General features: G+C 41.0%; 1 protein-coding gene and 1 long non-coding RNA gene across 2 annotated transcripts; both read left to right on the top strand.

Annotated features, from left to right (window-relative positions):
* The first annotated feature begins 4,606 nt into the window (after window positions 1-4,606).
* On the top strand, window positions 4,607-6,108 carry LOC106610296 (uncharacterized). The gene is made up of 2 exons (XR_001329884.2): window positions 4,607-5,013; window positions 5,756-6,108. It is a non-coding gene; the product is annotated as an uncharacterized lncRNA (long non-coding RNA).
* Window positions 6,109-8,972: 2,864 nt separating this feature from the next.
* Window positions 8,973-11,188, top strand: LOC106610269 (forkhead box protein E1). Its single transcript, XM_014209519.2, has one exon. It carries the CDS (start codon window positions 9,435-9,437, stop codon window positions 10,551-10,553), a length of 1,119 nt encoding a protein of 372 aa, XP_014064994.1. The 5' UTR covers window positions 8,973-9,434; the 3' UTR covers window positions 10,554-11,188.
* The last annotated feature ends 3,753 nt before the right edge of the window (window positions 11,189-14,941 follow it).

Here is a 14,941-nt window from a genome sequence, read left to right as displayed (position 1 = left end):
TCGGACGTGACACTGTGAGAGCTAGTTGCAGAGATAGCTGCATCAGTCCTGTTGAGAGTTTGAGGATGTATCTAGAGTCTATACATTATGACTCACAACATGTCAGTCCTGTTGAGAGTTTGAGGATGTATCTAGAGTCTATACATTATGACTCACAACATGTCTTCCCCCCCCAAAAAATGTGTTTTATTGGTCACAGACACCAGATAGGTGCAGTGAAACATGCAACATTGGGATTTGAAGCCTGATCTTAGATCAGATTATAATCATGTTTATTATGACAATAAATGGCTTTATGTAACCTCAGGCTACCTTAGAGTCAGTTCTGAGATCAGTATAAAGATGCAGTAGATATCATACACCGATGGCTGATCTCGAGGAACTGAAACCTCAAAAGCTACAGTAACTATTTTGACAGTGTGTTTTGTCAAGTGTGTTGCTATCAAAACACAAGTCTTGCTGTGAGGAAGCATCTGAAGTAATGACAGACAACAACAGCAAACCTACTCAGGTCCCTACTTTGGCAAAGTCAAAGAAAGAAAGGCTAGAAGAAGCCATTGCAAGAGCAATAAACTACAGGTATAGGATCTTAATTTGAATAGTATTGTCGCAGCAAAATAATCCTGCAGCACCAGGATTTGAACATTTAGTCCATAATGTTGCTTGATCAGTGGTTAGGCTATTACATGGCCAAAATTAGGCTACATGAAAAGTGCAATACTGTCAATATGACCATGTGTTATTGCGAGTTTTCAGTGAATTTATGTAAATCAAGCTCATCTGCGTTTCCTGTGGTGCAGGAAATTTCTCAGCAACAAAATAGTGATCAAATTAGGATCCTACATCTGCATAGCCTACCTGTAATGTGAATAAACATGGAGGTTTGTTATCACTGCTATTGACTTTTTAAAGAAGATAATTATGAGTGGCTTACTGTGACTGAGAATTGGCATTAGTTTGCACATAAACACCTGTTGATTAAAAGTTTACATATCATTGAATGAGTGTTATATTTCTCATAGCACCTATCTGTTTTTCTAAGCAGTACTTACCAGTGGGGCTTATTATACAAACATGTTGTGATATCAAATAATTGAACAATTTCAACATCGGATCATCATGACAGATGTGTGAATACGGAGCCAGAGTCCTTTCCTCAGTCTGTAGGGCTTTAAAGACATGTCAAAGTTTGACAGCTGTGAAAACACAGCACTGTGTTCACAGATCTAAATGGAAACCTGGTGAATACCTGTATCTTCCTGCTTAGGAATTATGGGGATTTAAGTAGCGGTTGAAAAGCTTGTCAGGAACTGACAAACAAAGATGTAATTGTACACAACCGGAGAGTAGCAACACTTTTGACCAAAGAACCAATTACGGGTTGTGTTAGTAGTTTATACCATTGTAATAAAAATGTTCACATACAGTACCAGTCAAAAGTTTAGACACACCGAATGATTCAAGAGTTTTCCTTCATTTTACTATTTTCTACATTGTAGAATAATAGTGAAGACATCAAAACGATGAAATAACACATATGGAATCATGTAGTAACCAAAAAAGTGTTAAACAAATCAAAATATATTTTAGATTTTCTTCAAAGTAGACACCCTTTGCCTTGATGACAGCTTTGCACACTCTTGACATTCTTTCAACCAGCTTCACCTGGAATGCTTTTCCAACTGTCTTGAAGAAGTTCCCACAAATGCTGAGCACTTGTTGGCTGCTTTTCCTTCCCTCTGCGGTCCAACTCATCCCAAACCATCACAATTGGGTTGAGTTTGGGTGATTGTGGAGGCCAGGTCATCTGATGCAGCACTCCATCACTCTCCATCTTGGTCAAATAGCCCTTACACAGCCTGGAGGTGTGTTGGGTCATTGTCCTGTTGTAAAACAAATGATAGTCCCACTAAGCCCAAACCAGATGGGATGGCGTATCGCTGCAGAATGCTGTGGTAGCCATGCTGGTTACGTGTGCCTTGAATTCTAAATAAATCACTGAGTGTCACCAGCAAAGCACCCACACACCATCACACCTCCTCCTCCATGCTTCATGGTGGGAACCACACATGCGAAGATCATCCGTTTACCTACTCTGAAATGTTCCGCATTGACTGATCTTCATGTCTTCAAGTAATGGTGGAATGTTGTTTCTCTTTGCTTATTTGAGCTGTTCTTGCCATAATATGGACTTGGTATTTTACCATATAGGGCTATCTTCTGTATACCACCCCTACCTTGTCACAACACAGCTGATTGGCTCAAATGCATTTAGAAGGAAATAAATTCCACAAATTATATTTTAACAAGGCATCTGTTAATTGAAATGCATTCCAGGTGACTACCTCATGAAGCTGGATGAGAGAATGCCAAGAGTTTGCGAAGCTGTCATCAAGGCAAAGGGTGACTATTTGAAGAATCTCAAATATAAAATATATTTTGATTTGTTTAACACTTTTTGGGTTATTACATGATTCCATATGTGTTATTTCATACTTTTGATGTCTTCACTATTATTCTACAATGTAGAAAATAGTACAAATAAAGAAAAACCCTTGAATGAGTAGGTGTGTCCACTTTTGACTGGTACTGTATGTTAAGTTGTGGTGATAAGAGATTATGCCTTATCACCAAGCAGCTGAAGTATTTGTTTGGTTACATCTTATTTAACATTAAGCATATCATTTGAGGTGTTTAAAAGACCCATGTATTGCCTGAAGTGCTAACTCACTGGGCAAAAACTGGTTGAATCAACGTTGTTTCCACGTAATTGTACTTCCACGAAAAATAAGGCAGAGACTCAATTTCATGGGAAGCCACTCTTCCTCTCCTTCCTCCCCCGCTCACCCCTCCCTCCATCCCCTCCGTCTGCTCTGCCCTGTCAGAAACCCAGACGATGAAGAGATAAATCCGTCCTAATGAACTAGAACAAAATAAGGAGTTACAGCTTCTCCGGAGCTAAACACTTACATGTGTCTCTATTGTGAAACATGAGCCTCCATTCAGGTGCAGGTAAGGGGGAAAATGCTGATGTGAGGGTGGGGAGCCCGAGCCAGTCACTGCGGTTGTGGCAAGCGGAGGCATTAACAAGGTGTTGACACACATGGATCCAAACAGAGGCGTCAGTGATGCACGGACTGACATCTGCAATCAGGTATGGCCTAAATTGTGGGCTACACCACGAGATAGTTAAAGAGAGCTGGATATACTGTCTCTATAGGGTTGGAGTTGAACTCAGAGAGAGAGGAGAGAGATCGAGGGAGAGAGAGAGAGATGGAGACCAACTAAGAGAAAGGCAAGAAGGAATGTATGTTTTTTGTATTATTAGGACAGTGACAGAGTGCAAGCAGAGCTTTACAAACTCCAGCGATGCACAAATGTAATCACACTACAATCACAATTGTCATGGGAGAGCAACATTGCATAAAACTCTTCATATTAGGTGAGACTGTCATAGTGACAATAGCCTCTATCCCTGGCTGTATTTTCTGTCCCAGGGATACTCACACAGTGAATTAACGGCGGTGGCGGGCCCTGGGCTGCACGCAGCTTCAGTTATGTAAACCGACCCAGGCTGGGAGCCAGTCAACCGTCCACGGGACTTTGCATCAAGACCAGGCCCCATCCAGCTGCAATGCAAACAAGACTGAAGCCTACTGATCCTGGGTGTACTGGTTGTGTCAGCACACAAACACACACAGGGTGAACAACAGACACGTGGGCAAACACACACTGTACGCAGAGTATGCAAACATAATTCAATCAAATGCACACACTAATACACATAAGCACAGAGATGACAGATACAAATAGTTACCTCATGCAAAAAGTAGAACCAACACAATATTTTTTACAATTATGATATCTAAACAAACAAGATAGCCATAAGTGACACATACGTGGAATAAGTGGAATAAATTGCCTAGTCAGGAATTAGCCTAATATTTAAATCAAAACTTTTTTCGAAGTAAAATATTTGTGCATATAGGTACCCAAATACTGTATTTAAAAAAAAGTTTTGATTGAAATATTAGGCTAATTCCTGACTAGGAAATGTATTCCATGAAGTAACATCAGAACTGGTGTCTGTCACGGTTGCCGTAGGGTAAAGACCAAGACGCAGCGGGAAAATATATACTCATCTTCTTTTTATTTGGTGAAGAAGGGAAACACAATAAACGTATACAAAACACAAACTAACTGGACAGTCTTGTCAGGCACACAGCTAAACAAGCACAATCTCCCACAAAAACTCATGAAAAACAAACTCCTAATTATAGGACCCTCAATCAGAGTCAACAATAACCAGCTGCCTCTAATTGAAGGTCCAACCCCAATTAACTAAACATAGAAATACAATAGACTAGATAGAACATAGAAAAATACTAACATAGAACATAGACTAACAAACCCCGGACCACATAAACCAAACACCCCTCTACCTAAATACATAGCCCAAACCACATAAAACAAACACCCCCTGCCACGTCCTGACCAAACTATAAGAACAAATATATTACTGGTCAGGACGTGACAGTGTCTGCTAGTGTATAGTTAGTTATCTTGTTTTTTATTGTGCATAATATGCTGCGACCATAATCAAAAAGTATTTAATAACTCAAAATAACAAAACGTTATATGTTGTTGTAACATTTAAACTTAAAAAACGTTTTCATTTTTTTGCACTGCATGGATCACCGGTGCGATTGAATGCAGCATTGCTGTATGGTGCACTCAAAATGTATTGTATTTGAGTAGCCACCTAGGCTGCTGCTCTAATGTTGCTGTAATAGGCCTACATGTTTGTCCTTTGCATGGTGCTTTGTTGCAGGTTGTTTTTTGGTGATTGTCAAGCTTTAAAAACCGAAGCCAGACTGCAACATTTTAGTAGCCTAGCTAGGACTGTGGATTATGTGTCTGTACACTTTCCTTCCGCTGCGCGCTGTAAATGGGACACAAGAATGCAATAAATTAAAGTTAAATTCACCGATGATAGCGCATCAGGCTGTAATGGTAAGTAGATGACTCAACTGTTGACTCGTTTATACTCGCTGGTGTGTACTATTTGGCCCGCGGGGCCTTGTGTTTGACACGTGCGCTAGCCTGCTAGCCACGTTATGACTGATTCGTGATCATTGCCCTTGCTAGTTTGATTGTATTGACATTCCCAGACTTAGTTACAGTCATCCGTTTTTGTTAAACATATTGAAGCAGTGCATCCCGAATGGGTGGAGGCTGCAAACATTGTACTGTGATTTACTGATAGCAATATTTTTGGGACTACCAAGAAATGTATTGGTGAATTATATTAATACTGCATCCATCTATTCTGCCAACAATGCCTTACTGTACGACATGTACTTTTTTGTCAAATAAACTATTTTTAAAACCTCTTAAAGTTGGTTTTGAAGCATAAACTGGGATTTTTATATTTTTTTACTGATTTGACTTTCATATCCGCAAAGTAGGTTTTACAACACTGTCAGTTACACTTTAAACTGTGGCATATCTTACAGAAAATTCACCTCAGTGATCAGATGAGAACTCTCTCCTCCACCTCTCCGCTCTCAGGGACCCTAACCACCATGGAGACCAGACTGAAGAGGTCCTCACCCAGTCCCTGACCCTAGCCATTGTTCCCAACCATTAGCGTGGCAAACACCAACCCCAAATAACCCACCTGTACACGGCCAGCGAATGGTTAAAGCAAAGCGCTGACATTCAAATTGCTTGATTTGTTTCTCTTTGTTTGCAGAGAGCCGTTTCTCCCTGTCAGCCAGAGTGCTGGTATAGAGACTGTGCCTTTGCGCTCTTCATTTGCGTTGGATGGTTACTGCGACGCGGCACAGCTGGACAGATTCATTCCACGACCAGACAGTGGTCATATGCCTCTGGGTTGCAGTGATGCGCAGCTGGACGCAGATGACGGCCACATCCTCTCGAAGTTGCACCAATGCGTAGCTACAGGCCTCTTTGCTGTGGGGTACTTTGTGTGTCCACTCATGCTGAACTAAAGCACCCTTAAAATTTGATATGAGGAATAGGTTTGAAACTAAAGTTTGTTTTTAAATGAGTATTTGCAAAGAAATAAATGTTAACTATAATCGACATAACAATTCACATTTCCTGTTGCTGCAGGATTATTTTCCTGCTTTAGCAAACTGCAAATATCTGTAAGCCACCTTGAGAAACAAGTTCCTATCTAAATACACTTCACTTCTGTAACAATAACTTGAAAGCAGACCTAAAACCACTTGGTCTAGTTTTGATATTGTCAATTGAGAATCACTCTTGCCCACTAAAACCTCACCTTTTCTTTCCTTGTCATGTCACTATCATTTAGTTGAATCATTAAAACATGAGTAGCCAAGCTTTCAGATTTAGTAGGAAATGTTGATACTATTATGTCCTGTCATAATTCTGAATCATAAACAAGATTTTAATCAAATATTAAAACAAGTGGGGCTATTGTGCGTGAGGGCCATGTGACGAGGCGTTTATAAACCGTGGAAAATATGAGCTTGTGCTCATCACCCACAGTGAATGTCTGTTAAATTAGTCGATCCTATTGTTCACGACCGTGGAGCATGAGGTACAGGCTTATGTGAAAAAAGGTGAGGTCCAATGCAGATACTGTTTAACTGTTCACCTGTCATCAGAATACAGTATGTATCATTAACCATGTACAATAACAAGGCATCTTGTTAGATCTATCTATACTAGCTCATATATCAAACATATCCATTAGGTATGAAAATCAACCTTTTTGAATTTCTAAAACATACTGATCTTTATACTAAACGCAACACTATTGAAAGTGAGTGCTTGGCAAACCCATACTGTCATCCATCTTTGAATATATTTTCCAAATGTTAAAGGTCCATTACAATTCAAAATAGGCCATTATGCGTAGAGTACAGAATTAATTTGCATCATTAAAAACACCTGATCTTTCCAAAAATGTGCATCACATGATCAAACTATTCTCTCCGTATCTATGAATGGCTATGACTGACACACAAACAGCCCAGCAGGCAGTGAGTGGATGGTGGATTTGCATGTCACGATCTCCTCTCACTGGGTGTCCAGACAGGGGTGTTAGCCGGCTTTGCATGCCCTAAACACACCCCCCCCCCGGTTTACATACAGCTTCAATGGAGGACCCTGGGGCCAGTGTGTGGCATCTCACAACTTTCTTTAGATTATCAATAAACGCGCAGTGCTTTTTATAATCTAACTCCGATTTCTATCATTGCAGACAATGACAACAATGAGCAATGTTGATCAGATGATCATGGAATATTTCCGACACCAGCTGGCCTATTTTATTTACCCATAAAGCATCACTAACATACGGTAGATACATAAACAGTTGTTGTTAAAACTGACACAGCTTTTGAATATTGAATTAAACATTGTACCATGTACAGTCCATTCTCCATATAAATACAAAAGGGCCAAATAAGTTTTCTTCCATAGACCAGTCATTTCACTTGAGGCTCACTAGGACTTACTTGAAAAATGTGATATCAATATCTCTGACTTCCCTAGTGAAATAAAATACAAATATTGTATATTCAATAGAATTATATAATATTGAACCCATCAATACGCAGGTTATGAATGTCTGTCATCACAGGAGCTTTGCCTCAATGCTGACACGGGGCCAAGAAGCGGCCATTGTGAGATGCCCCGGATAATTCCTTCGGGCGCTAGGGATTACCAGGAAATGACAGCTATGTGGAATTTTACGGGAACCTAGGGCGTATTCACCTCTGTGGTGATGACACCTCATGGTGTAAGGCCCTTAGCTCCAGAGCCTACAGACCAGGGGACCCACAGCCCCAGCCCACCCCAGGAGGCAGGGCCTTTCATCGGGCTGTTGTCTGGGGGAAGCCTCCCTCCCTCCACCTCTCTGGGTCTGACACTAGCACTTCGTGTAACTCTGTTAGTGTTGAGTGCTGGGAGAGCGCAGCAGGGGTGTTCCCATTCTGTTTGCTTAAAAGATTGACTTAGTTAACCATAGCACTCTGGAGTAGACTGGGACTCATCATCACATACCAAAAGGGCTGTTGAGAGGAGTGAGTGAGGTACTGTTGTTGGCGCTGGTCAAATGGCAAAATGTTTTGTCATCAAGTTGATAACAAGCGTATCTAATAGCACGTGTATTTCAGTGAAGTAAGAAGCCAATCAATATTATGGTCATAACACATAGTCATATTGTACAAACACAAAAAGACTTGTAAAAGCTCTACCATACAAACAAAGGAAGAATAGTGAAATTTTCTTCAAATAATGATACTGCCATATATTCAGGACAATGAATTAACAACAATATACATTTAAAAAATGTACTCGTAATTCTGATTTTATGTTTGTCCCTCATTCTCAGGTTATGTCCAGGAGTGTGCTGCCTGCATGGCCTTGCTTTGCATGCATAAAATCACAGGGCAGGTTCTGTCTGGACAACATTTACATCTCTTAACACAGCTGGGCCCAGCTAACCACTGGGCCAAAACAAACAAGGAAACGCAGAAGAACAACAATCCCTAGGTTAAATCACCACTAAAGAGGCCTTTTAGTGTTCAACATCAAAACAACAAGGGTCCATTTTGGACCTTTTCAAATCAACTTGAGGTGTAACTTTAGAGCTGTATTTGAATGGTTGGAAGGAAAGACAGTTGAGTTTTTTTATTCATTGGTCACAGGGTTTGAAAAGTACCTTAATAGAACATATTGGACAGCTGTAGTGCGATACTGAGATCATCCGATTCATTTATTTACTGAAATCTGGTTAAATTGGAATGAACTAAAAACAGAGAATCTACTTTTTTTAATATTTTCGTAATTTCAATCGTTTACTATCTTATACATGTTACTGAAAAGTCAGTGCTACTCCTACATCCAATACTTACAGCAACAGCAACAAAAAATGTCCTAAATATACACTTTAAAAAAACTGCCAGTGGCATTACATCCATTTTAAAACACATGAACAATAAACCCTTTTACTGAGGTGAGTCAGTCCCTGGGTGGGGGTGTGGCTCAGGTGTGCTGCAGAGGAGGTAGTCGAGACCTCAGGTAACTCACTGACACTCACACACACAACTGGAAGAACGTGTTTACAGTCACTGTATTCTCTACCTGACGAGACTATCCTGGATATATAGAAAACTGGGAACGCAAACCACCTTTATTTGTTGAACTGCTAATTTCTGGACTTGAGGACTGAGTTTTTGAAGACTGTGAGTTTTTGAAGAAGGAATGTTGAAACCTTCCTTTCTAGTAAATATTGTATTGCTCTTCTCTCCCTGCGTCTGCTACTGTTCCTGTCGATGACATACTGCACTTTTGGACAACCTTAGAACGACCTAGACCATTAACTTTGCAAGTTAGTCCGTTCTGTTTTGGACATTTACGAACTACACTCAACCATGCCGGTGGTCAAAGTGGAGAAAGACACTCCTTCTGAGATCTCCCTGCCTGCTCCCAACCCCCCTCATACCATCACAACAGTGTCGGGTGAACCGTCAAGGGGCCGCCGCAGGAAGAGACCCCTCCAGCGAGGGAAGCCCCCCTACAGCTACATCGCCCTCATCTCCATGGCGATAGCCAACTCGCCCAACCATAAGCTGACCCTGGGCGGCATCTACAAGTTCATCACGGAGCGGTTCCCCTTCTACCAAGACAACTCCAAGAAGTGGCAGAACTCCATCCGCCACAACCTGACCCTCAACGACTGCTTCATCAAGATCCCTAGGGAGCCAGGGAGGCCCGGGAAGGGTAACTACTGGGCCCTGGACCCCAACGCAGAAGACATGTTCGAGAGCGGCAGCTTCCTCCGGCGCAGGAAGAGGTTCAAGCGCTGTGACTTTACGACCTACACGTCATTTGTACATGAGTCCCCCGTCTTCTCGCCTGTCCAGATCGCTCGCTCGACCTACTCCAGCTCCGTGTACGGCTCCAATATGGCGGTGAGTACCCCGTACGGCCAGCATGGTCAGCTACCCTCTGCCTACTACCCATCATCCTCGCCCCCTGGGTTCGGTCCTCACTGCCAGTCTCACTCCCGCATGTTCAGCATCAACACAATCATAGGGCACTCCTCCGGGTGTCAGGGGCCCGAGATGATGCAGCAGCCCAGCAGGAGCTTCAGTCCAGAGGGAGGCCCCGCTGGGGGCCCCAGCCACTGTAACCTTGGTGCCCCAGCCTTCCAGGCCCAGTCATGTGGAGGGGCCATGCTGTCCCGCTCCTCGGCCCATGTGGGGTTTCCCTACTCGGGCCCCAACGGACACCACCACCACCCACACCACCACCCACCTCAGGGCTCCTACAGCCAGGGACACAGCCAGGGGTATGGAGGGTCAGGGAGTCTCCACTCCCACTCCTCACCCCACATGGCTGGAGATGCTGTGGAGCATTATGGGCGAGTGTCCCCGGGACAGTTGGGCTCGTTGGTCCAGTATAATGGTGCAGGTACCACCAGCACTGGAGCCTACCTAAGACACCCCACGTACTCGGGGAACATGGATAGGTTCGTGTCTGCCATCTGAGGAACAGTCTTCAAAGAATTATGCATTGGGTTGGTTTTTGGAAAGAACAATTCCAGTGGACTTTTCCGTTTCAGTTGGCGGCTATGTGAGAGACACTGGTGTTAGTGGGATGGCATGACTGAAAAAGAAAAGACTAAAGGACATAAAATGAACAGGAGTTTTCCGTCATGTTTTGGTGTGTTATTTTGACTTGAATCAATGTGCATGTTTTGAAATATAAAATGTCATTAATTCAGTAACTGTGACAAATATGATATGGACTGCAATACAATGTATACACGCTCAAGTATCAAGTGCAATGATCAGGACACAACATTGTTAAATATACATTGTTTAAATCCATATCATGATGCACCATAATGTGTGTACAGTTGAGATTTGAATTTAAAGGTTAAAGTATGTGTCTGGACTTGTATCACTTTGTAGCTTCATCGAGTGTATCTCAAAAGCCTGGATGAGGTTTTGCAGTTCGTTTTCTTTACTGTGGTGAAAATCTGTGGTTGCAAAAGCTCAATTTTCATGAGTTGAATGTGTGCAGGGCCTTTTTTTTATGTAATTGTCTAAATGTATTTGTAATGGAATTTAAACTGTGTAAATTATTGTTTCATTTTGTGCATTTGATAAAGATGTTTTGAAAAAAATGCTTAAGAAGTATTTTGTGCCTTTTTTTAATAAGGAATCATAGTTGAATTACATTAATTTAAGCAGAACAACATAATTACTACAAAGATAAATGTATCATTGAAGAAAATATGCGGATACCTGTAGTGCAAGTTGTGAGAAAAGGAGTTTCAATGGTAGAAATCAAAACTCTTGATTTGGATCCACTTAACACTTTAATAATTGTTGTAAAGTGCAACAATTGGAAATGGTCATGTAAGGAGTTATGGGAATGTTTCACGTTGTTATTATTCGCATGCACAGGTCAGGATACACACAATTAAATGGTTACTTGCAGGTTCCTTCTCGACAAAGCAACAACTATAAGAAACAATAAAAAATAAGAACATGAATATAAAGTAAATGGCTCAGTAGAATAGAATAAACATTTTAGCAGAAGCATAATAATAGAATTGTGTCACTGAAAAGTCCATAATTCTGTAGATTTACAGCTAAAGGAATGTAATAGAAATACATACAGCTTAGAGAAGAGCAAAAGTAAAAGCACTCTTCAACGCGTACACTTCATGCTTCATGACATTAACAAAAAGACTGTTTCCTTCATTCCTTGCCAGAAACAGGCACTTAAGACATTTCAGACTGCATCTTTTGTGCAGCCCATTCCTCCCCTCCATCATTTCAGCTCAGTTGGACATGAAGTGTGTCTGGAGCCATAGAATTATCAGTCACTGTGAACGGCAGGCCCAAGTGTCATGTCCAGACATCAGTGTACAGATGTAGGATATTAATTTGATCACCCTGTTGCAGGAGAACTAAAACTTGTGCAGTATTTGAGGTTTAAAAATGCTTCTGAAGTCTGACATTTCAAAGCGGATATTACAGACTTGCAAAAAATGTTTTATTAACCCCTACAAAAATATCCATTAATTACAATCCACATAATAATTCACATTTCCTGTTGCTGCAAGATTATTTTCCTGCTCTAGCAACCTGGCTCAAATTAGGATCCTACATCTGTAGCGCACACTCAGAAAGCCTGGCCTAATCTTCGCTAAAGAACCAGCAATCAGCAAATGAATTCACTTGGAACCTGATATTTTAACTCAGTACACTACGTGTTCAGTGGTGTCAGGTAAAACGTGTGTGTGGCTCAGACAGTCTATTGTCTAAATATACTTTACACTCAGGACAACAAGACTTAAAAGTGAGGAAGAGAAGGAAAAAACTGTTTTATGCCATTGTTATGAGGTCGTTTCAGATCAGCTACAGTTGAAGTCGGAAGTTTACTTACACCTTAGCCAAATACATTTAAACTCAGTTTTTCACAATTCCTGACATTTAATCCTAGTAAAAATGTCCTGTCTTAGGTCAGTTAAGATCACCAATTTATTTTAGGAGTGTGAAATGTCAGAATAATAGTAGAGAGAATGATTTATTTCAGCTTTTATTTCTATCATCACATTCCCAGTGGGTCAAAGGTTTAAATACACTCAATTAGTATTTGGTAGCATTGCCTTTAAATTGTTTAACTTGGGTCAAATGTTTCAGGTATCCTTCCACAAGCTTCCTAGAATAAGTTGGGTGAATTTTGGCCCATTCCTCCTGACAGAGCTGGTGTAACTGAGTCAGGTTTGTAGGCTTCCTTGCTCGCAGACGCCTTTTCAGTTCTGCCCACAAATTTTCTGTAGGACTGAGGTCAGGGCTTTGTGATGGCCACTCCAATATCTTGACTTTGCTGTCCTTAAGCCATTTTGCCAGAACTTTGGAAGTATGCTTGGGGTCATCATCCATTTGGAAGACCCATTTGCGACCAAGCTTTAACTTCCTGACTGATGTCTTGAGATGTTGCTTCAATATATCCACATAATGTTCCATACTCATGATGCCATCTATTTTGTGAAGTGCACCAGTCCCTCCTGCAGAAAAGCACCCACACAACATGATGCTGCCATCCCCGTGCTTCACGGTTGGGATGGTGTTCTTCAGCTTGCAAGCCTCCCCCTTTTTCCTCCAAACATAACGATGGTCATTATGGCCAAACAGTTCTATTTTTGTTTTATCAGACCAGGGGACATTTCTCAAAAAAGTACGATCTTTGTCCCCATGTGCAGTTGCAAACCGTAGTCTGGCATTTTTATGGCAGTTTTGGAGCAGTGGCTTCTTCCTTTCTGAGCGGCCTTTCAGGTTATGTCGATATAGGACTCGTTTTACTGTGGATATAGATACTTTTGTACCTGTTTCCTCCAGCATCGTCACAAGGTCCTTTGCTGTTGTTCTGGGGTTGATTTGCACTTTTCGCACCAAAGTACGTTCATCTCTAGGAGACAGAACGCGTCTCCTTCCTGAGCATTATGATGGCTGCGTGGTCCCATGGTGTTTATACTTGCGTACTATTGTTTGTACAGATGAACGCGGTACCTTCAGGCGTTTGGAAATTGCTCCCAAGGATGAACCAGACTTGTGGAAGTCTACAATTTTTTTCTGAGGTCTTGGCTGATTTCTTTTGATTTTCCCATGATGTCAAGCAAAGAGGCACTGAGTTTGAAGGTAGGCCTTGAAATAGATCCACAGGTACACCTCCAATTGACTCAAATGATGCCAATTAGCCTATCAGAAGCTTCTAAAACCATGACATCATTTAATGGAATTTTCCAAGCTGTTTAAAGGCACAGTCAACTTAGTGTATGTAAACTTCTGACCCAGTGGAATTGTGATAGTGAATTATAAGTGAAATAATCTGTCTGTAAACAATAGTTGGAAAAATTACTTGTGTCATGCACAAAGTAGATGTCCTAATCGACTTGCCAAAACTATAGTTTGTTAACAAGAAATTTGTGGAGTGGTTGAAAAACGAGTTTTAATGACTCCAACCTAAGTGTATGTAAACTTCCAACTTCAACTGTATGTGTACCTGAATAACGGGGACAGCGTTTTAAAAAAAGTACTGTGCCTTCAGAAAGTATTCATACCCGTTGACTTATTCCACATTTTGTGCTACAGCCTGAATTCAATATACCCCCAAATGACAATGTTTTTAGACATTTTGGAAAATGTATTGAAAAAGAAATACAAAAAAGTCAATACATGAGTCAATACATTTTTTAATCATCTTTGGCAGCGATTACAGCTGTGAGTCTTTCTGGGTAAGTCTAAGAGCTTTTCACACCTGAATTGTACAATATTTGCACATTATTCTTTTTAAAATTATTCAACCTCTTTCAAGTTGGTTGTTAATCATTGCTAGACAGCCATTTTCAAGTCTTGCCATAGATTTTCAAGGCGATAAGTAAAAATTGTAACTAGGCCACTCAGGAACATTCAATGTTGTCTTGGTAAGCAACTCCAGTGTATATTTGGCCTTGTGTTTTAGGTTAATTGTCCTGTTTTAAGGTGAATTTGTTTCCCAGTGTCTGGTGGACAGCAGACAGAACCAGGTTTTCCTCTAGGATTTTGCCTGTGCTTAGCTCTGTTTCTTTTTATCCTAAAAAAAAACTCCCTAGTCTTGCAGATGACAAGCATACCCAAAACATAATGCAGCCACCACCATGCTTGAAAATATGAAGAGTGGTATTCAGTAATGTTGTATTGGATTTGCCACAAACATAACCATTTAAATTCAGAACATAAAGTGAATTTCTTTGCGCATTTCTTGCAGTTTTACTTTTAGTGCCTTATTGCAAACAGGATGCATGTTTTGGAATATTTTTATTCTTTACAGGCTTCCTTCTTTTCACTCTGTCATTTAGGTTAGTGTTGTGGAGTAACTA

The sequence above is a fragment of the Salmo salar genome, chromosome ssa08, assembly GCF_905237065.1.
Source record: "Salmo salar chromosome ssa08, Ssal_v3.1, whole genome shotgun sequence".
In the NCBI taxonomy this organism is placed as follows: domain Eukaryota; kingdom Metazoa; phylum Chordata; class Actinopteri; order Salmoniformes; family Salmonidae; genus Salmo; species Salmo salar.
The sequence above is the reverse complement of the archived record's forward strand: the minus strand, read 5'-3'. Positions and strand labels throughout refer to the sequence as shown.

What these genes read in the sequence shown, in the direction of transcription:
- LOC106610269 (XM_014209519.2), top strand. Translation starts at nt 9,435, where the DNA reads ATGCCGGTGGTCAAAGTGGAGAAAGACACTCCTTCTGAGATCTCCCTG.